Here is a 23,014-nt window from a genome sequence, read left to right as displayed (position 1 = left end):
ATACTAGCAAACTGTTTTATCAAAAAATCAAGTATGACACTTTTTGAAAAACAGTAGTAGTTTTATTTGGATGATTCTGGTATACGATTAGACATTTACATACGTGTTGTTATATGCTACAAAATCACTGCATGTGTAATCTTTTGTAAGTAATATAGTATGTTTTTGAATATGATGTTTCATTGCTTCATAACAATGCCTATGTACACACTGATACTGGGGTTCAGCAAAGAACAAAAATCAAACATTACTACTTCAGCCTGCAGCTCTCACACAGCCATCATAATCTGTTTTGTAACAAAAGAATGTGTGTGTGAGTTCCATTTGCATGAGTGTGTATGCATGTGTTTGTCATCTAATTCTGAAGAAGGCCTTACTGGCGAAAAGGTTTATTTGTGACAGTCATTTTGTTGTACCTATCTGCTACTCAGCATCTCCACTGTATTATGAGTAGCAACTTTCCTTTTCACAATATTGTTACATTTCATCCTGGATTTTCCCTTATTTGACTATTTCATGTGAAAGTATAAATGACTGAAGATACCAGCACAGTATTGTGGTTGATAGTTTTATACTGAAAAAGTTTTAGCAGTCACTCAGCACTCATAATGTTGCCTCATATTAAGCATCCCATTACTTTTTATTCTGTTCTCTTCTTTTCTAGTTTTGGTGAGTATGTAATTATTCTTTACCAATAACTTGATGTGTTTGGGAAACTATCATACTTGGTCCCAACATGGTGGTTAGATTGACTTCTGTTCTATGCTGGGAGTGCAGTCCTTAAGGAATTCACAACATCTAAATTTTTAAATGAAAGAATGCAGCACTAAGTAAGTTTTCAAAACATGATTTTATTGCATCATTCCTGTAAAATACAGCAACTGTTATTTCTTACTATCTTTTATAAAAATGACCATTTCATTACTGAAAATCCAATTTATAATTATCTGAGGAATCTAGACCTTAATACTAAAGTCTTTACTTTGAGAATCTGATTCCTTACATTTAAAAACATGTAACTACATGTTGCAGGTGGTCATTACATTATACTAAATAAAATATGTTAACTATCTTTACAAGTCACATTGGCTTTATGTTTAAGTTGGAACCACAGTATTAAAAGACATTCTGCAAATATTTCTGCTTATCTTTCACTTCATTTAGCACATAAGTTACACACAGTTATTTCACTGACACTATCTCTTACATTAAAACTTAAAAGTCTTTGCTCACTTACATTTCACTTGCACTGATTATTTAGTACACAGATGTGCAGTCAAATCATACAGCTAGTCACCTGCTGCCAATCATATCACTTAGGACTCATGTCAAACAAAGAGAACTTCTAGACATACAATGCAAAACATTAATACCTTCAGTTTTGTTAATCACTCTCATGCAAATAACAGTCTTGAATGCTGAAATCATATCAGTGGTTAACTATTGCTCTCTTGCACATTGCTAATTCATCATCAGCACTGAATTTATAGGAACATTATTAAACAAATAATAAAATTAGGAGGTACCCAACACACCAAATCACTACAAAGCATTCATTGACATTGCACTAATTAAAAGTTAAATATGATACATAACTATTTTTTTTTGCAGCCCTCATCATTATGTAAGCAAAATGTGCAAGACACATTTCAAGTAAATTAGCCTCAATTCCCATTGACTAGCTACATAATTTTAACCAACAAAATCTATATTATCTTAACAATGGAAAAGGAATTTTATATATATCACAGCGGCTATTATTTTACAAAAAGTCCTCTTTGTGGTTTTCTCTTGTATAATACTAAAGAAAAACACATAAAGTAGATGTAATTACTATTGCACAGCCTGAAGCAAAGGTCTGGATGTTTATCTTCTAACTGCAGAGCTACGGGTCAAGTAAGTTGGCAAGATTTTTTTTTTTAAACACCACAGTGTGTGCTTCCCCATGTGATTTTTTCCCTTGTCTTGAAAGAGATGTACTATGATTATAGCACTCTTTGTATTTCTTTATGAAATAGATTTCAGAACAGGTAAAGAATATTTTGTTCACTAGAAAGGAGCCTAAGCTCCTGTTTTCTCAGTTTTGATCCCATGTCCTAGCCCTTGATGTTCAAAATTATGTAATCTGTATGTACTGCTACATCTTATAAAGATATCTTAAATTATGTTAACATCCTGTGTTCTGGGTATGATTCAATGATCAACTGTCATGATATTATTGACAGACAAAGAAGAATAATGTCATTATCTATACTGGTATACATATACACAAAGCCTTGGTGGTTGCAGTTTCTAAATCATAAACAACTGAAATTGGATAAATTTTGCTTCTTAAAAGAATTTCCTGTCACCATATATAAAAATAATTTATGGAAAAGAAGGTACTTTGAATTTTGTTCATAACTGCAGAATATTTCAACAAAGAGAAAAAGTCAGTCATCAGCTGCACAAGATAATCTTCATTTGTTTCACTTGACCAAATAAAGGTTTTCTTGTGCAGCTGATGACTGACTTTTTATCTTTATTGAGGCATTTTGGAGTTAAGGTTGCAGAGCATGCAGCTAACAGTAGTTCCCAGATCACATGCAACCACTGTCAGCTCAACCTTCTTCATGAACTAGGCAGCTGCCAAGGGTGCCAAAATTGGGAAGAGGGGAACGTGCTTAGCTTTAGGTTGAAATCTTGAACATTTTAACAAATTGAGTTTTCTCCATATTAGCATGTGTGCCTCTTGCCCAGCATAAAATAAAAGCATTACTCTTATGACACTGCTTGACACTGATGCAATGTCACATCACTCTAACAGAGACCATTATTCCCAAGTGCATCTGCAGAAACTTCTATGGTGAAGGAAGAGGGGGGGAGGGAGGGGTGGAGGACATGGAGACTCTGAACTTGCCTGTCATTTATGACATAAATAAGTAGGGAACTTTCAAGACATGTCATGCAAGAAGTACTAAATCTTATAGGCGGGACAAATAATTCATCATACCTCAGAGAAAAGTTTAAGGCATTTCTACAATGAATAAAAACTCTGTACTCTAGATTCCAGGGAGTGGGATGCAAGTGCCCCCTTCTGTATCCCTTGTGAACGGCTATGAGAAATCAGATAATGACCTACATGTAAGGTGAGGTGGCATATGGACATATCCGCCTGTTACCTCCCTTCTTAATTCTGACAAGTTATTAACTTTTTATTGTCCTCCTGCTTCTTTTTTTGTATAAGTAGATCTAAAAAATTGTTACTATATGAACTTTGGGGAAGGGAGGGCCGCTACACTACCGGAAAGGGATTTTCATCAACCGAACATGTATCTTGCCCAAACAAACACAGGCATATCAGTCCAGTACAGGTCAAAGAAAGAAAGAACATGTAATGGATATTGACTGGTAGCAAATGTACTTTGTGCATCAGAAAACTATTCTTGTTCTTGAATGCATTATAATTGTTGTGTTATACAGTTAAACAGCATTTAGACATATTTATTTAGGAGAAGGGGGTAAGATTGGGTATTTTTTTAAGAGGTGGGGGTTGGGGCGGTGAATACCCCAAATACCTTAGTCATCAATGATGCCAAAATGAAATTATTTGGTATTTCATGAGGGGGTGGGGGGGGGGGGGATCCTGGGACTGGAGGAATAGGCAGAATGCCTTATATTTGATTCCAGCACCATCAGTATGGAATTACCAACTTTGAACAGGTAGTTCAGAAGTATAAACTACTATAAGACGTATAAAATGTAGTCACAAAACAAGATTTGTTTAAACTCTAGCAGATCATGGAATGACACAGTTTTCAGAACTTTTGTTCACAAACCTTTGTTATTCATGAATTGTCCTCCACCTGCAGAGCCATAGGAGTTGCTATGAAAGACTCTCTTTTCAGTGCCAAATCATGGGTGATCAGGTGAGGTAATTCGTTACCTTTACTCTGTCGTCGATGAAGAGGCGTATGACATTAAACAAATCTGGTTCAATACAGTGCTCGACAAAATAATGGAAAATGATTTCTAATCTCTAGTTCCCAAATTTTTACAAGAGCAAGTGTTGGATATCCTGAGAAAATCCTGTCAAAATTTCGTAATTCAGTTTTTTCCTCGCGCCTTCAGGAGAAAGATATGTGCAGTACTAGAACAAATAAAGTTCATTGTAGGTCTAATATCGCTGGCCCTGGGTGCAGTTGGAATGGATGTTACTGTTAAATGTAATATTTATGAACTACAAATGGAATTTTTGTTTGTTAAAATTGGGTTTTAAGGGAATGCAATGAAATGAAACAAATTTTGTCAAAAATTAGTTTTATTTTTAAAACGACGCGCCTCCTGGACGGCATCTGGAAGAATTGGAAGTCTGTGATGGAGGCACGCGTACTCTGACATCCAGGCCCGTGCTTCGAGAGCGTGCGCGGTAAGGACTCGAGTGGTGGCGAGGGGCGGCCGCTCGCCGCTCGCCGCTCACCGCTTGTTGCGGCCCTTCATGGTGAACCGCCGCCAGAAGCTCGTCTTCTTCGCCGCCTCAGGCTCGGGCTCCGGCTCGTAGCCCTCGCCGACGTCTTCGTCGTCGTCATCCGCGTAGCCGCAGTCTGCCAACCGGCCGCCAGGTGACTCGCGCGTCGGCGAGCCGTGGCCGGAGTCCTCGTCGTCGTTGACGACGCGGCCGCCAGGGGCGCTGCCGGCGCGCAGCATGTCCAGGAAGTTGGGCTCTGCGGCGGCCTTCTTCCCGGGCCGCTTCTGCGGGGCGCCGAAGCTCAAGCTCTGGATGTTGATCTCGGCCTTCAGCTGTTCGGGCGAGATGTCCTCCACGCGGAACTCGTTCGGGTCCTGCGGATAGCGAAAGGGAAGGCTCATTTATTTTTCAACCGTAGAGCACCTGGCTGCAGCATTTTGTTAACGGTGACCCCAGTAACGTATTAAAAATATTTATTTATAATTTATTATAAACAAAAGATAATTATTATTTCTTTATAAAAATATTTATAAATACTTATAAATAGCCAGTAAGATATTGATGAGATTGCAAAAATGTGTAGATATTGGCAACTGCGCTACATTTTCAGAAATGTTAGATAATGCCTTTTATAAACTGAAAGAACTCTATAGTATCCGATTACAAAATAAATAATGAAGCGATATGGAACAGGGCATTGACATACAGTACAATAAGTCATATGGAACGTGAAGGGATAGGATCTGGGAAGTTCTTCCCATTTGTAAAGGAAGTCATATACTAGATCATAGTGCGACCAATTATAGGGTAATTGTTCCCGTGTTGAGATTGCCTATCAAGTAGACGTGACAACATGCATCGAACCAAGTTCAAGAGAGCCGCTTCTAGGGTCGGTGTGTGGCCCATACGAAAGTGTAATATAAATGCTGAGGGAATTTTAATGGGAACATTCGGAAGAAAGGCGACTTAGTTCTTACGAAACCATGTTGGGTAAATTTGGAGAACCTCTCTACTATTTGAAGAAGACTGTGCCACCACTATGCTGCCACAATCGTAAATTTCACCTAGGGACCACGAAAGTAAGATGAGGGATATTAGTGTGTGTACAAAGGAATGCAGAATACAATTTTTCACTCGCACGACACGGAACAGCATGATAAATCAATAATGCAGTATTAATATGATGAACGCTCCGCCACGCATTGTTCAGTGGTTTGTGGAGTATGTACAGGGTGCTTGAAAAGTGCTTTTCCGAACTTTGGGAACACGTTCCTTTCACCAAAACAAGGAAAAAATTCATATAAATGTATGTCTGAGAATACTTCCTTTCCTAGTTATTAATGAAAGTTGACATTCAACGGCTTTCCAGATACAACGCAACGACTTCACTTATCCTGGCCGGCCGGGGTGGCCGAGCGGTTCTAGGTGCTAAAGTCTGGAACCGCGCGACCGCTACGGTCGCAGGTTCGAATCCTGCCTCGGGCACGGATGTGTGTGATGTCCCTAGGTTAGTTAGGTTTAAGTAGTTCTGAGTTCTAGGGGACTGATGACCTCAGAAGTTAAGTCCCATAGTGCTCAGAGCCATTTTTTCACTTATCTTGTATTCTGGATGGGCCTGTTACCAGGAAGACTTGTTTACATCTGTCAGTCGTCTGTCTTTAACATGTCCATTGTGTACATGTACAACAGGTAGTGAGTTCACTGAAAGTGCTCCGTTCAAAATGGCGGGATATTCATTTTGTGAACAGGCTGACATGATTTTTATACACTGAAACGCCAAAGAAACTGGTGTAGGCATGCATATTTAAATACAGAGGTATGTAAACAGGCAGACGGCACTGCGGTCGGCAACGCCTATATAAGACAACAAGTGCCTGGCGGAGTTGTTAGATCGGTTACTGCTGGTACAGTGGCAGGTTATCAAGATTTGAGTTTGAAAGTGGTGTTATAGTCGGCGCACGAGTGATGCGACACAGCATCTCCGAGATAGCGATGAAGTGGGGATTTTCCCGTACGATCAATTCACGAGTGTACCGTGAATATCAGGAATCCTATAGAACATCAAAGCTCCGACATCACTGCGGCCGGTAAAATCCTGCAAGAACGGGACCAACGACGACTGAAGAGAATCATTCAACGTGACAGAAGGCAACTCTTCCGCAAACTGCCGTAGATTTCAATTCTGGGTCATCAAAAAGTGTCAGCGTGCGAACCAGTCAACGAAACATCATCGATAAGGGCTCTCGGAGCCGAAGACCTACTCGTATACCCTTGATGACTGCATGACACAAAGCTTTACGCCGCGCCTGGGCCCGTCAACACCGACATGGGACCGTTGATGAATGAAAACATGCTGCCTGTCTGACGAGTCTCATTTCAAACTGCATCGAGTGGGTTCGGAGACCACCTCATGAATCCATGGACCCTGCATGTCAGCAGGGGACTGTTTAAGCTGGTGGAGGCTCTGTAATTATGTGGGGCGTGTGCAATTGGAGTGATATGGGATCCCTGCTACATCTAGATACGACTCTGACAGTTGACACATACGTAAGCATGCTGTCTGATCACCTGCATCCATTCATGTCCATTGTGCATTCTGAGAACTTGGGCAATTCCAGCAGGACAATGCCACACCCCACACGACCTGAACTACTACAGAGTGGCTCCAGGAACACTCTTCTCAGTTTAAACACTTCTGCTGGCCACCAAACGCCTCAGACATGAACGTTATGGAGGACACCTGGGTTGCCTTGCAACGTGTTGTTCAGGAGAGAGCTGAACCCTCGTACCCTTACGAATTTATCGACAGCCCTGCAGGATTCATGGTGTCAGTTCCCTCCAACACTACTCAGACATTAGTCGACTCCACGCCACGTCATGTTGCGGCACTTCTTCGTATTCCCGGGGACCCTACAGGATATTAGGCAGGTGTACCAGTTTCTTTTGCTCTTCAGTGTATATGACCGCGCGAATGGTAATGGACACGAAGCTGCGCGGCTGTATCAGACGGCGTTTACAGACCGAAGACAGGTGAGCCGTCCAACTTTTGCTGCTGTGTATCGTCGCACTGCTGATACGGGATCCCTAGAACCACAGACTATACCCAAGGAAGAGCCCATCCGGTTAGCCGAGCGGTCTAACGCACAGCTTTTCGGAGTGGGAAGGAGCGCCTGGTCCCCAGCACGAATCCTCCAGGCGGACTTGTGTCGAGGTCCGGTGAGCCGGCCAGTCTGTGGATGGTTTTTACGCGGTTTCCTATCTGCCTCGGCGAATGCGGGCAGGTGCCCCTTATTCCGCCTCAGCTACACTATGTCGGCGTACGCCTCCATTACTCTACAACGCAAAGGTATGGGTTACACTCGTCTCGTGTGAGACGTTCCCTGAGGGGGGACCATCGGGGGCCGAACCGCAAAATAACCCTGGGTTCGGTGTGGGGCGGTGGAAAGATGAAGTGGACTGCGGTAGTCGTCGTGGGGTTGTGGACCACTGCGGCTACGGCGGGGACGGAGCCTCCCCGCGTTTCTAGGTCCCCGGTTAACATACAATACAAAACCCGAGGAAGACCACGCATTGCTCGTACGCCTGACCAGGAAGAGGACGTTCTGCGAACTATGGAAGAAAGGCGAGGTTACCAGCGCAAGACAAGTGATCCTGGCACATGGTACACCTCAAGTTCAGCATGGAGGATACTTCACAGCAACTCGTGTGTCTGTATCATCTTCAACGTGCACAGGACCTTACGCCTGCCGATACCCCACGACTGGAGAACTTTTGCTTTGTTGCACAAACTGCCAATCCGTTGCTAGTCTCTCCAGTTTTGTTCACAGACGAGGCAATGTTTAGAAGAGACGGAATAACAAATTTCCACCATCAGAACACATTGGCGATCGCAATCCTCGTGCTACAGTGCAGGTTAAGACATCAGCATCATTTTAAGATAACTGTGTGGGCTGGAACTGTAGGTGACTGGCAGGGCCATACGTTCTCATAGCACGTCTTACAAGTGCTGCCTACAGAGACTTTATCCAGAACACGCTCCAAGACTTACTAGAAGACGTGACCGTGCAAACAGGAAGAAAAACAAGTAGTTCGTGCATGACGGAGCTCCAGCACATTTTAGTCTCGGTATTCGAGTTGCACTGGCTGGTACTATCGTGACAGACGGATAGTAGAGAAGAATCAGTCCCATGGCCTGCACGTTCCCCCGACCTCAGTCCTTTGGATTATTATTCTCGGAGGCGTCCTAAATAATTGGCCTATGCAACATATCATCAGGATGCAGAAACTCTTTACCGACATATCGTGGAAGCTTGTCAAACCATTCGAAACTGTCAGCGAGCATCTGATAGGGTGCGACTGTCTATGATTCGAGGAGTGTATGCATGTTTAGAGGCAAGAGCAGGACATTTCGAGCATTTATTAGTAGTTTTTGTGTTGATGAGCACAAATCAACTAAATTGTAAACTTTAAATAATAAATCGAAAATGAACGATTTTTGGACACATGTTATGCGAACTTTTTCCCTTGTTTTTGTGTAAGGAACCTGTCCTCAGACTTACACCCTATGTATGTAGATGTAGATATAAATGCAAAACAAGTGCACTTCACGAAATCTCAATCTCCTTTGAGTACAAAATAAACACAAATGGAATCTGTCAGTTCATAAAAATACTTGGGTATAACGATTCGTTAGGGATATGGAACGTAATGATCACATAAACTCAACAGTAGATAAAGCAGAAGGCAGACTTCGTTCATTCGTGGGATGCTGGGAAAACACTCTCAGTTTACAAAGATTACTTACAAAATAATTGTGGGAGCGATCTTAGAAAGGAAAGGAGTAGATCGGAAAGAGAGACGACTGATACAGCATCTATATTTACACCAGAAAGAAGGATAAGGATTGGAAATAAAATGTCAGAAGGAAGCAGCATTGGACGAGTTGTTAGACAAGGTTGCTGCCTTTCCCCACTGTTGTTTAACGCAAACCTTGAAGAGATTATAGCGAAAGGCTTAGATGGGAAAAGAGGAGAATGTATTGGTGGAAAGAGAATACAATGTATAAGCTTTGCCGATGACATGGTATTAGTGGCAGAAAGTGAGCGGACAGTGAATGACATGCTGAAAGATCTGAATGAAGCTTGCGTGGACTATGGGATGCAAATAAATACAGCAAAAACAAAGAGTATGGTCATCAGTACAAGACGCAGGCTGTGCTATATTAAAATAGGACAATCTACCATTAGCCAAGTAAGTGTATTTAAATATCTTGGAAGCGCAATAACTGAAGACTTGAGATGTCACCAGGAGGTGAAAACTCGAACTGCCATAGCGAAGGAGGCATTCAACAGAAAGAGGAGACTGATATGTGCCAAATTAGATAAAGGTCCAAGGAAGAGGCTTGGCAAATGTTTTGTCTGGAGTGTGGCACTATTTGGAGCAGAAACATGGACGCTGAGACGAGAGGACGAAAAAAAGTTAGAAGCATTTGAGATGTGGATGTGGAGGAGAACGGAGAGAATAAGCTAGATGGAAAGAGTAAGTAATGAAAGAGTATTGGAAAGGGTTGGTGAGAGAAGATGTCTGCTGAAGGTTATAAGAGAAGGGAGAAAGAACTGGTTGGGACATTCATTGAGAAGGGAGTGCTTGCTAGCAGATGCTTTGGAAGGACTGGTTTGTGGGAGAAGACTGAGAGGAAGAAGGAGATACAAGACGATAGACGACATAAAGGGAAGAGGAAATTATGCGGACCTGAAGAGGATGGTAGAAGACCGGACAGCCTGGAGAATTACCATGTGAAAACCTGCCTTTTGGCAGAACACTAATGATGATGATGATGATCTTAGAATACTGATGAAGTGTGTGGAGAACAATAGGAAATAAGTCTAGAAGGGATATTGAACGTATACAAGGAAGGGCAGCACGAATGGTGAGAGACTGATCTGACTAACAGAAGGCTTCGGAAGAATGCAGAAAAACCTGAGATTGTATATGACTAAAGGAAGATATAAACTAGCCCGCGAGGGCTTTCTTATGAAGTTTCAAAATTCATTATTAGGTGAGGAATCCATACATATTATAAAAGTGAATGTATGTGCGTTCCACATCTCCTCCAAAACCACTGGATCATTTTCAACCGATCGACGCAGTTGAAGGAAGCAAGAAATATTCTGGACATATCACTTACTATGTGGAGAGAACCACGATAGGAGGTAAGAAAGGGGTGGGTGTGAAAAAGAAGCGTAGGTAGGCAGGTTATAGTCATCTACTATTTGAAAATGAGAGCACTTACTACCTGCAACAACCTTAACACACATAATTCCAAATATTTAACGAGACTTTTTCTCGGTGACACCGTCCCTCCCCCCTTACTCCGGGAAAATGATGAAAGCAGAACATTTTATCGCTTACTAGATTTTCGCTGTTCATGCAGTAAAATTGTCGCGTTGCCCATATCTCTTTAATTTACTACTTCTTTACTACTATTCTATTCACAACAAATTTTGCAGACAGTATTCAGATATACCACTGAATCGTCAGAAGACATGACGCCATAAATACTGAGTTGCGTGGAAACTAAACTGCAGACTGAAATTCGCGAGAGTTACAGGTAAAATAAGTGTAAAAATATACATTAAGTATGTTAAACGTAGGTGAGATATATGTGACATGTGCGAAACCGGGCAAAGTCATGGGAAGAAGCTCCTCTAAACTTCTGGATCGGTTTCAACCAAACTTGGTAAAGTGTTGTTTACTGTCTAGAAAGAATCACTGAGAGGGTGAGGGCCACCAACTTCCTGTTGTAGTGGAGATTATAACGTGGTGATGGAAAGGGAAGACGGAGGAGGAGATAGAGGTAGAGGAGATGGATGTAGACAAGGGGAGGAGGAGGTGGACACAGATAGGGGAGAGGCGGAGATGGACAAAGAAAGGAAAGACGAAGGGATGAATAGAGAAAGGGGGAGCAGGAGATGGACTAGTAGAAGACTGGGATAAATAAATACCTGGGCGATGCCATGTACTCAGCTAGTCTAGGAATATACTACAGTCCCCTAGATGTCGCTGCCGCAGGAACAGCAAAGCTAAGATTATGTAAATTACTAACAATCCTATTATTCCCTTGTAAGGACAGCAGCAGGGGTGCTGCTCTGTGGCCGTACAGACATTTGTAAAACAACAAATCGACGCAGTTGAAGAAAGTAAGAAATGTTGTTAAAAACATGTGAATATGTTGTGGCGACGATGACTTCTATAGCGATAGTTGTCGAGTTGGTACGTCGTTTGTGGAGCTGCTGCGTCGACAGGAGGCAGTCTTCTGAGCACTTAGCGACCAAATCGGGCGTGGAAACATCACAGTACATCTCACGAAATTTGTTGCGAAGCATCCATTAGAACTGACAAGAAACGATGACACCTGCAGTTACTGTGCTGGAAAGAGCCGATTAATGCCAGTAGAAAAATCTTAGACCAGTTACGCAATGGAATTAAGTTTCTGACAGATAGCAAAACTAAATTTGAAAGCACACTAAGTTCCTTCTGTGCAACTCCTATTCTAGAGATGACTTTTTTCAGACATTTGTAGCTCATTTACTGCTCACTTCTGTCACTGGACAAAGTATTTTTTTCTGTTGTTTGGACTGGTAAATGATAAGCATAAAATCATATTTAAATATCAGTTAAGATAATATTCTGTAAGCTGACTCGTTCCATTTCTATACGATATTGTTCGGCCCCGGTAACTGAGCGGTCAGCGCGACAGAATATTAATCCTCAGGGCCCGGGTTCGATTCCCGGCTGTGTCGGAGATTTTCTCCGCTCAGGGACTGAATGTTGTGTTGCCCTTATCATCATCATTTCATCCCCATCGACACGCAAGTCGCCGAAGTGGCTTCAAATCGAAAGACTTGCACCCGGCGAACGGTCTGCCTGACGGGGGGCTCTAGTCACACTACATTTATTTATACGATATTGAGTACAAAGTGATCCATGGAACATGTAACCATTACGTATAAGGGTGCAATCAAATGAAAACGAGACAGACGGAAAAAAGTAAGTAAACTGTTTACTGTTTCAAAAATAATCTCCACAACTGTTAATACATTTATCCCACTGCGACAAAAAAGAAAGAAAAAAAAGGTCAGCGCCTTCATGGAAAAATGTTTGCGGTTGCCTACCGAACCATAAATGTACCCAGGCGTGCAAAATCGACGACCACTAGTGTCTTTCTTCAGAGCTCCAAAAATACGGAAATCGCATGGGAAGAGTTGGCGACTGTAGAGAGGATTGTAAAGGCTTCCCAGAGAACCTTCTGCAGCGTAGTCGAAACAAGTTTGGCAGCATGGAGTCGGGCATTATCCCGCTACAGAATGGTCCGTCAACATTCCTGGGCGTTTGTAGTCTATGGCGCACTTCAGTTTTTGCAAAGTGTCCACGTACCGGTGTGCCTGTATGGTGGCGCCGTGATCCAGAAAGTCTATGAGCAGCGGGCCATTGCAGTCACTCATTGATCACTTTGCACACAAAGAAAAAGCTGGTGTTCCTGTTTTTTTCGACGATGCTGCGCAACCCCTTACACATTCTCTACACACTCGCGATCTCTTCCCATGCGATTTCCATATCTTTGGAGCCCTGAAGAAAGACATTCGTGGCCGTCGATTTGCTTCGGTCTGTAGGCAGCTGCCATCATTTTTTCCATGTAAGCATTTGACTGTCCCTTGTATGAACATTCTGGTGGGCTCCACTTAAGCATACGTTTGGAGCTGCGCGGACTGAGGCACCTTGCCGCGGTTCGCAAGGCTTGCCCCCACCCCCCTCCCTCCCACCCGTCGAAGGTTCGAGTCGTCCCTCGGGCATGGGTGGGTGTGTTGTCCTTAGCGGAAGTTAGATTAAGTAGTGTGTAAGCCTAGGGGCCGATGACCTCAGCACTTTGGTCCCATAGGAACTTACCACCATACATCTGAAAATTGCTTAACAACTCAGGACCGTGAAATGTGTAGCAAGTAGCAGCGATGTAACAAAGGAGCTCAAAACGTATTGTAGAATGAAGTATATCTACTTTCCACTTTTTCTGACTGAAGGTCGGTGCATGTAAAGTTCACCGGACATTCATAGTGTTGAGAATGGCTGTGATGTGGGATCTGATGAGGTACGGTCAAATGGGGGTGTCCCAGGGATCAGTACGGGGCCACTCCTGTTCCTTATTTATATAAATGATATGCCCTCTAGTATTACGGGTAACTTCTGTTTGCTGATGACACTAGCTTGGTAGTAAAGAATGTTGTGTGCAACATTGGCTCAGTTTCAAATAGTGCAGTTCATGACGTAAGTTCATGGCTTGTAGAAAATAAACTAACGCTAAATCACAGTAACACTCAGGTTTTACAGTTACTAACACACAATTCAAGAAAACCCGACATTTTAATTTCGCAGAATGAGCATATATTTAGTGAAACTGAACAATTAAAATTTCTAGGTGGTCAGATAGATAGCAAACTGTCGTGGAAAACCCACATTCAGGATCTTGTTCAAAGACTACATGCTCCCATTTTTACCATTCGAACGGTATCTGAACTAACTGATTGTTCGACACGAAAATTAGTCTACTTTGCTTAGTTTCTTTCGCTTTATTTCGTATGGTATTATATTGTGGGGTAACTCTTCCCATTCTAAAAAGATATTTTTGGCTCAGGATCGGGAGGTTCAGGCAATAACTGGTTTAAGTTCGCGAACCTCTTGTCGACCCCTGTTGACTTGTCTGGGTATTTTGACATTGGGCTATCAATATATATATATTGTTTACTGTCGTTTCCTGTTAACAATATCAGCTTATTCCCAAGAATTAGCAGCTTTCACTCAGTTAATACTCGGCAGAAATCCAACCCGCATTTGAATCGGACTTCCTTAACTCTCATGCAGAAGGGTTTGCAGTATACTGCTGCATCCATTTTCAATAAGCTACCACAAGAATTGGACTAGAGGACCCAGTCCATTGCATGTAAACATAGACCACACCATTATGGAGCCACCATCAGCCTGCACAATGTCTTGTTGACAACCTGGGTCCATAGCTTCGTGGTGTCAGCGCCACACTCGAACCCTACCATCAGCTCTTACCAACTGACATCGGGCGTCATGTGGCCGGGCCACGGTTTCCCAGTCGTCAGTGGTCCAACTGATACGGTCAGGAACCCAGGAGAAGCGCTGCGGGCGATGTGCTGTTACCAAACCAATGTGGATTATCCTTCCTGACCTTAAACTGCACCCAAAAACGAAGTACAATGCCGTGGCCTGGCTACTGGGACACACTGCTTACGCCATTTTTGAGTTACAAATCAGTGACGTCGTGCAGTACATGGCCTACCTGTGGGAATGTCATCAACGATTGCAACGTTTAGCGCAGTACCGCGAACATTTTGCCAACGCTTTATCGGTTGCGTTATTGTACGGATATCAGAGGGCGCTTCACTTACATTGAATACTTTAGCTAGAAGTATCCCTTTTGTCTCTCTTTCCTCATTAGAGTCTTCCATTTTCTCTTAGTTTCTTACATGCTACACTTATTTCAATTTTTGTTTACATTTCACAACTCATACTGATTTTTTTTCGAATTGTTACTAAAAGTTCTCTATGCATAACTTGTCACACATTTCAGTTGTACTTATTTCTGTTCTTAAAGGATTTCGAATATATGAAATATTGACCAGCTATTCACTATTACATTTACGTGTTCATGTATTGTTGTAACGATGTTGTGTTCATAAATAAATTTAAAAAAAAAAGGCATTCGCATCGGCCGTCTGCTGCCATAGCCAATTAACGCAAGATTTCGCTTCACTGTCCTAACGGATACGTTCGTTGTACGCCACACATTGATTTTTCCGGTCATTTCACGCAGTGTCGCTTGTCTTTTAACACTGACAACTCTACGCAACGCCGCTGCTCTCGGTCGTTAAGTGAAGGCCATCGGCCACTGCGTTGTCTGTGTCTGAAATTTGGTGTTCTGGGGACACTCTTGAAACTGTGGATCTCGATATATTGAATTCCCTAACGATTTCCGGAATGAAATGTCACATGCGTCTAGCTCTAACCACCATTCAGTGTTGACAGTCTGTTAATTCCCATCGTGCGGGCATAATCACGTTGGAAACCTTTTCACCTGAAGCACCTGAATAGAAATGACAGCTCCGCCAATGCACTGCCCTTTTATACCTTCTGCACGCGATGCTCCTGCCATCTGCGTGTGTGCATATCGCTGTCCTGAAGCCACGCGGAGTGGCCGCGCGGTTTGAGGCGCCATGTCACGGATTGCACGGCCCCTCCCGCCGGAGATTCGACTCCTCCCTCAGGCATGAGTGTGTGTGTTGTTGTTAGCACAAGTTGTAAGTGGGCTGCTTCTGAGTTGGCAGCGCTGTGTAGCGCTTTGCATTAGCTCTCTGACTGCGCTTTCTTTGTAAGAGACTCTGGCTGGTTGGACTCGTTGTTGGAAGATAAACGCCAGTAGTGTTGGGCAGTTGGAAGTTAGTCGCCAGCAGTGATGGAAGTAGTGCTGGGCTGTTGGAGGTGAACAGCCAGCAGTGATGGATGTTAGATGTGAGAAGTTAGCGTTGATGGAGGGTAGAGGCACATGTTCGACTTGGAGACTGAATGTTATTCATGAGTATATACCTTTGTACTAGACGCCAATGACGATTTATGTTTGTGTCTGAAATGGATGTCACATTATTGAGGCAAAAAATACATTATTTGGTTTGCAAGAAAATCTTTCCTTTGCTAACCACATGCCTATTAGTAGTTAGTGGCTTTAGTAGTTAGAATCTTTTATTTAGCTGGCAGTACTGACGCACGCTGTACTGCACTAGTTCGCGTAATGACGATTTTTGTGAGGCAAGTGCTTAATGAAATGTATAGGTTATTGTTAAGATTTCTTTTTAGTCAGGGCCATTCTTTTGAATTAATTATTTGAAGTCAGGTTATCCTTTTTTTGAGCAGTCAGATTGCGTTGCGCTAGAATATTGTGGGTCAGTGTTGACGTGATAAGAATAAGTAAAGAGAAAGTAGGTTCACTTGCATTCAGTTTCACTCAGCAGTTTGAGTAAAATATTAAATAAAGAAGTTTCAAAGTTACTTTAATTTAGTTTAAGCAGTGTGTAAGTCTACGGACCGATGACCTTAGCAGTTTAGTCCCTTAGGAATTCACACACATTTGAACATTTTTTCGCTGTCCCGTGAATTTTGTCACCTCAGTGTACTGTTTAGAGTGTAAAAAATAAAATCTCAAAAGTGGTAATGTTTAGGCAAATATCCGCTACTTGTCACTGTGTAGGAAGGGGGACGACTGAAGAGGAGGGTGCGCACCTCTACGAAAGCCTGCTGCAGGTCGCGCATGATCTTCTTGCGGATGGTCTTCTTCATGGAGAGGTGGCGCTCCAGGTGCTTCACGTCGCGCTCGGTGAGGGTGCGCGCGTTGTCGCGCCGGCTGTTGCGCTGCTTCTTCTTCTTGCCGCTGCCGCCGCCGCCTCCGCCGCCCCCGCCTTTCTGCGGGGAGTCGTCCTCGCTGGTGGAGCCCACGGACACGGCGCTGTCGTTGCTGGCGTCGACGCGCATCTCCTGCAGCTTCTGCGCGACTGCGGCCGCCGGGTCGGGCTGCTGCGGCTGCGGCTCCCAGCCGTGGAAGCCGAAGATGTCGCGCAGGTGCGGGATGGAGCGCTCCGTCTGCTGGCGGGACATGCTGCCCTGCTGATGGTGCTGCTGCTGCTGCCCGGGGGCGGAGGCCGCGAGCTTCTGGCTGTCAGTGGCGGCGGGCGGGCTCTGCAACACAACACACACCCACACATATACTTTCTGCGTAAACTTCTGACAACTCTGACTAGGCTATACACTCAAAACGTTTGCAGGTAGCATGGATAAAATACACTACTGGCCATTAAAATTGCTACACCAACAAGAAATGCAGATGATAAACGGGTATTCATTGGACGAATATATTATACTAGAACTGACATGTGATTACATTTTCACGCAATTTGGGTGCATAGATCCTGAGAAATCAGTACCCACAACAACCATCTCTGGCCGTAATAACCGCCTTGATACGCCTGGGCATTGAGTCAAACAGAGCTTGTACAGGTACAGCTGCCCATGCGGCTTCAACACGATACCACAGGTCATCAAGAGCAGTGACTGGCGTATTGTGACGTCCCAGTTGCTCGGCCACCATTGACTGGACGATTTCAATTGGTGAGAGATCTGGAGAATGTGCTGGCCAGGGCAGCAGTCGAACATTTTCTGTATCCACAAAGACCCCGTACAGGACCTGCAACATGCGGTCGTGCATTATCCTGCTGAAATGTAGGGTTTCGCAGGGATCGAATGAAGGGTAGAGCCACGGGTCGTAACACATCTGAAGTGTAACGTCCACTGTTCAAAGTGCCGTCAATGCGAACAAGAGGTGACTGAGACGTGTAACCAGTGGCACCCCATACCATCACGCCGGGTGATACGCCAGTATGGCGATGACGAATACACGCTTCCAATGTGCGTTAACCGCGATGTCGCCAAACACGGATGCGACTATCATGATGTTGTAAACAGAACCTGGATTCATCCGAAAAAATGACGTTTTGCCATTCGTGCACTCAAATGGTTCAAATGGCTCTGAGCACTATGGGACTTAACGTCTGAGGTCATCAGTCCCCTAAGAAGTACTTAAACCTAACTAACCTAAGGACATCACACACATCCATGCCCGAGGTAGGATTCGAACCTGCGACCGTAGCGGTCGCGCGGTTCTAGACTGTAGTGCCTAGAACCGCTCGGCCACTCCGGCCGACTCGTGCACTCAGGTTCGTCGTTGAGTACACCATCGCAGGCGCTCCTGTCTGTGATGCGGCGTCAAGGGTAAACGCAGCCATGGTCTGCGAGCCGATAGTCCATGCTACTGCAAACGTCGTCGACCTGTTCGTGCAGATGGTTGTAGTCTAGCAAAGGTCCCCATCCGTTGACTCAGGGATCGAGACGTGGCTGCACGATCCGTTACAGCTATGCGGATAAGATGCCTGTCATCTCGACTGCTAGTGTTACGAGGCCGTTGGGATCCAGCACGGCGTTCCGTATTACTCTCCTGAACCCACCGATTCCATATTCTGCTAACAGTCATTGGATCTCGACCAACGCGAGCAGCAATGTTGCGATACGATAAACCGCAGCCGCAATCGCGATAGGCTACAATCCGACCTTTATCAAAGCCGGAAACGTGATGGCACGCATTTCTCCTCCTTACACGAGGCATCGGCAACAACGCTTCACCAGGCGACGCTGGTCAACTGCTGTTTGTGTGTGAGAAATCGGTTGGAAACTTTCCTCATGTCAGCACGTTGTAGGTGTCGTCACCGGCGCCAACCTTGTGCGAATGCTGTGAAAAGCTAATCATTTGCATATCACAGCATCTTCTTCCTGTTGGTTAAATTTCGCGTCTGTAGCACATCTTCCTGGCGTAACAATTTTAATGGTCAGTAGTGTAATAGGAGTAAACATCGCTTGCGAATGGCTTAGAAGGCTGAAACCAGCTTCTAACTGATGAAACTACGGATACTAAAATACACGGTAGGGATTAGGAGGTGTAAGGGCAGTAGCAACCCGGTCGCTGACGTCATGGTGAACTACCGATACTAGAATACAGTATCCATGGATTGAACCAAACTGGCACTCAGTGCAAGTGCCGTAACCTGTTCTAACTGTATGAATGAGTCGTGTCTGTTCTTTCGGACATTTCCGAAACAACAGACAGCACGCAGAATCCGTAGCTGTTATACATTATATGTAAGTTGAAGGTGGAGAGCGGGTAGGTGCTGCTCGATGGGAGTGTGTATCGGCCGTCAGGCGAGCCGATATAGGACCGGCAGTTGTGACAACACTGTGTCACGGATGGCACAGTGGTTACCGCACCCCGGTTCGAATTCCGGTCCGGTACACATTTTCTCTCGTCGCCGCCGATTCCGCTTAGCATCCCAATGCAGCTGAAAGCAGTGATCCTTCCCCTTTCCGTTCCTTTCTTCCACTTTGCACCTTCAATTTACATGTAATGCCTTGTTTTATACCGGAGCCAAGGTGACCCCTGAGGGCCGGCAACCCATATTACTCCACAGAGAACGAGGTTGTCTATGCCCAAGGCGTACCAAAAACACCATGGTAAACACCTGCTATTTACATACAAGATAATGGAAACAGACATTCCGAGCACTACTTCCTGCAAGGGGAGCTCGAGCCACGGCCTGCAGGAAGTATCACTACGCCAAAACCTGATTGGCTGGAGACAGCTACATAGGGGCAAGAACCAGCCCCGAAGTTCAGTTCACGTCGGATGCCAACCTTGTGTACTGCGACTGTTGAATATTACGTCTTCGTCTCGGAATTGGACTGTCACTAGTGTGAGAGTGTGTTACCACGAACCTTTGTGGAAAATTAGAAGTGAACTTTTGTTTGCCTCAATTAGGAGACTTTTACCGGCATCGTTATTGTTACCTTTCGTTTGTATATTCAGTCATCAACCTTGTGAACTTACATCATTAAAAGTTGTGTTTGTGAAAAGTTACGAATTGTCAGTCACAACACCTTGTAATTGCGTTTACAAGTGGAAACAAGTTTGGTAACGACGTGCGAATTTTTGTAGGTCACTGGCGATTCAGTACATAGCTGCGCCGCAATTATCAGTGTATTGAGGGATTCTTAAGAATAAGTTTTTAAGTGGAAAAATAATGGTTTGCTGAGCGATCGCCACTTGTACTAACAGCAGCAGACAAAAAAACTAGGTTAGAATTAAGTTCAATATATTCCATAACAACAATTAGACGAAGCGAAAATGGATAAATACTTGTAAACGTGCAGATTCGGTTTCAGTTGAAAACGCTCGTATCTGCTCAATACATTTTTCTGATTTGGATTTGAAAAGTGGACTGTTGAATATTCCTTCGAAACGCAAGTTGAAAACTGGTGTTATTTCAACTCTGAATCTACTGTCCTCCGGTGCTGATTTAGAGCGTATTAATTAGCCTAATAATGACAGAAAATTTGGGCACAAAAAGAAATATTAAAAAATATGGAGAGATAAGATTGAACTTTAAATCTCGTTTTATTGTACAGATGATTTCTGATTGGTCATTAACACAATGTTGCTAAAGTGAGTGAGGAACTTTTTGTTCTGTAGATCTGTTTGCTCATTAAGATAAGTATCTACTTCTTAAGTAAACGAAAATTTCGATTTCTTCTAAGATATGCATTTGTTTCCCTTTCTTAGCATAATGTAAAATTGAGCTTTTCGTTAATGTTTTTGGCTGTACGGTTGTCGCTTAGGAAATGCAGTCCAAAGGCACTTGTATTGTTATTGATAGATTTTTTGTGCTCTTTAAAACGTATCCGAAAGTTTCTACCAATTTTTCCGATGTATACTTTGTCGCAATCGTCAGATCCGATTTTGTAAACCCCTGTCTTATTTAACGGGGACGGAAATCGGTAGATGTGATATCCATGTACAGACAAATTATTACAATTTCAGAAGACTTGGCTGATTTATTGAAGGGAAAAAGCTTCACAAACTGAGCAAGTCAGTAACGCGTTGGTCCCCCTCTGGCCCTTATGCAAGCGGTTATTTGGCTTGGTATTAACTGACAGAGTTGTTGGGTGTTCTCCTGAGGGATACCATGCCAACTTCTGTCCAAATGCTGCGTTAGATCCTCAAAATTCCGAAGTCCCTGCCCATTGCTCTCCAAACGTTCTCAATAAAGGAGAGGTCCGGCGATCTTACTGGCAAACGAATGGTTTAGCCAGCACGAAGATAAGCAGAAGAGGCTCTCGCCGAGGATGGCTTTCCATGAAGGGCAACAAAACGGGGCGTAGAGTATCGTCAACGTACCGCTGTGTTGTAAGGGTGAGCCGCGAGTGACAACCAAAGGGGTCCTGCTATCAAAAGAAATGACGCCCCCGACCACCACTCCCGGTTGTTGGGCCGTACGGCAAGCGACAGTCAAGTTGGTATCCCACCACCGTCCGGGGCGTCTCTAGACGCGTATTCGGCCGGGTAAATTTGCAGTAAATTTATCTCCAGTGATGGGTCCCGCTTCGAACTGAGCCACGAATACCAGCGAATGCATTCAATGTAGAAATCAGAATGCTTACTGCAGTCCCACGCATCCCACTGTAGAGTGTGGCTCAGGTGTGTGGGACCCACAACAGATAGGTGCCTCGCGGAGTGGCGGTTAGAGGCGCCATGTCACTAATCGTGCGGCCCCTCCCGCCAGGGGGGTTCGAATCCTCCCTCAGGCAAGGTTGTGAGTGTTGTCCTTAGCGTTAAGTTACTTTAAGTAGTGTGTAAGTCTAGGGACCGATGACATCAGCAGTTTAGTCCCTTAGGAATTCACGCACATTTTGAACAACAGATAGGTCTAACAGGATATAATGAACGTACACAGATAAGAGCAGCATGAACCGTCACATGTTTATTTGACTCGCGGGAAAGCGTCGTGGAAATGATGAGAAACCTAAACTGGTAGACGCCTACTTACAAAGTTTTAACAGCCAGTGTTAAATGAAGGATGTACTACAGATCCCAATATATCACTCCCGTAGAAAGAGAGAAGACAAGATTAGACTAATTATATCGCTCGCAGAAGCATTTAAACGCTCATTCTTGCTGCCTTCCATACGCAAATGAAATGGAAAATAACCTTAATATGTTACAGCATGGAAAGCTCTTCAGCCATGCACTTCACAGTCGTTTACATGGTGTGGGTATAGGTGAAATGTAGAGGCAGTTCCAGAAGAGCAACAGCCTCATCGAAGATTATTTGTTTATTAAAAAAAACCTTGTTTCATTCAGTTACAAATGAGCTACACATTAGAGCAGAAAGTATATATTGTTATCCAGTACATTGTTCCAACTGTGCTGGGACTGAACACGTCTCAGGAAGGCAAGAACAGCATGCACTAAACAAATTCACCATCAAACGACTGGGCGGTAGGTTCCAGAGGACAGGAAATATGGCTGATGTAGCCTAAAGTGGTCGACCGAAAATGTCAACACTAGAAGTTCTGATCAACATGGAAGCTGCATGCTCTTTGAACCGCTCCAATTCTGTGCAGCAGCTGTACAGCCGAGCTCGTCTCTCCGTTGGTAGTGCCCGCACCGTGTTATGGAAGACGCACCCGTACAGAAATCGTGCCGTTTAAGAGCTGCAACTAGTAAACACTACGAAACGAGTCTCTTTCTTTCAGTGATTCGTGAATTCTGTAACGCCGGGTGGGAAAAACTGGATTGGTTCGGACTGACGACGCTTGATTCGATATTGATGGTTGTGTGAATGCACTGAACTCACACATTTGGCTTATGGGAAAGCCACCTGCAAGCACAAAAAGAGTATTCATGGCCACTTTCGACAACTTTTGTATTTTAGTCTTTTTCCTAGTTGAATATTATCATTCTGCGGGTGGATACATATAAGTCTCGAATGGTTGCCCTCTCAATGAGTAGATTTTTCTATTTAAGAAAATACATACGATGATATTAAAAGCTTATAA

At 43.8% G+C, this 23,014-nt stretch overlaps 1 protein-coding gene across 3 annotated transcripts in view; it reads right to left on the bottom strand.

Annotated features, from left to right (window-relative positions):
• Positions 1-831: 831 nt before the first annotated feature.
• The window catches only part of LOC126181380 (uncharacterized), a 673,106-nt gene continuing 650,923 nt past the window's right edge, over positions 832-23,014 (bottom strand). For all 3 annotated transcript variants that reach the window (XM_049924766.1, XM_049924767.1, XM_049924768.1), the window contains 2 exons: positions 16,802-17,254; positions 832-4,821 (listed from right to left, as the gene is read on the bottom strand). In XM_049924766.1, the coding sequence (XP_049780723.1) occupies positions 4,456-4,821; positions 16,802-17,173 (738 nt within the window). In that variant the 5' untranslated portion in view covers positions 17,174-17,254 and the 3' untranslated portion in view covers positions 832-4,455. The remainder of the gene's footprint in view (positions 4,822-16,801; positions 17,255-23,014) is intronic.

This window comes from Schistocerca cancellata, chromosome 1 (assembly GCF_023864275.1).
Source record: "Schistocerca cancellata isolate TAMUIC-IGC-003103 chromosome 1, iqSchCanc2.1, whole genome shotgun sequence".
NCBI lineage: Eukaryota > Metazoa > Arthropoda > Insecta > Orthoptera > Acrididae > Schistocerca > Schistocerca cancellata.
The sequence above is the reverse complement of the archived record's forward strand: the minus strand, read 5'-3'. Positions and strand labels throughout refer to the sequence as shown.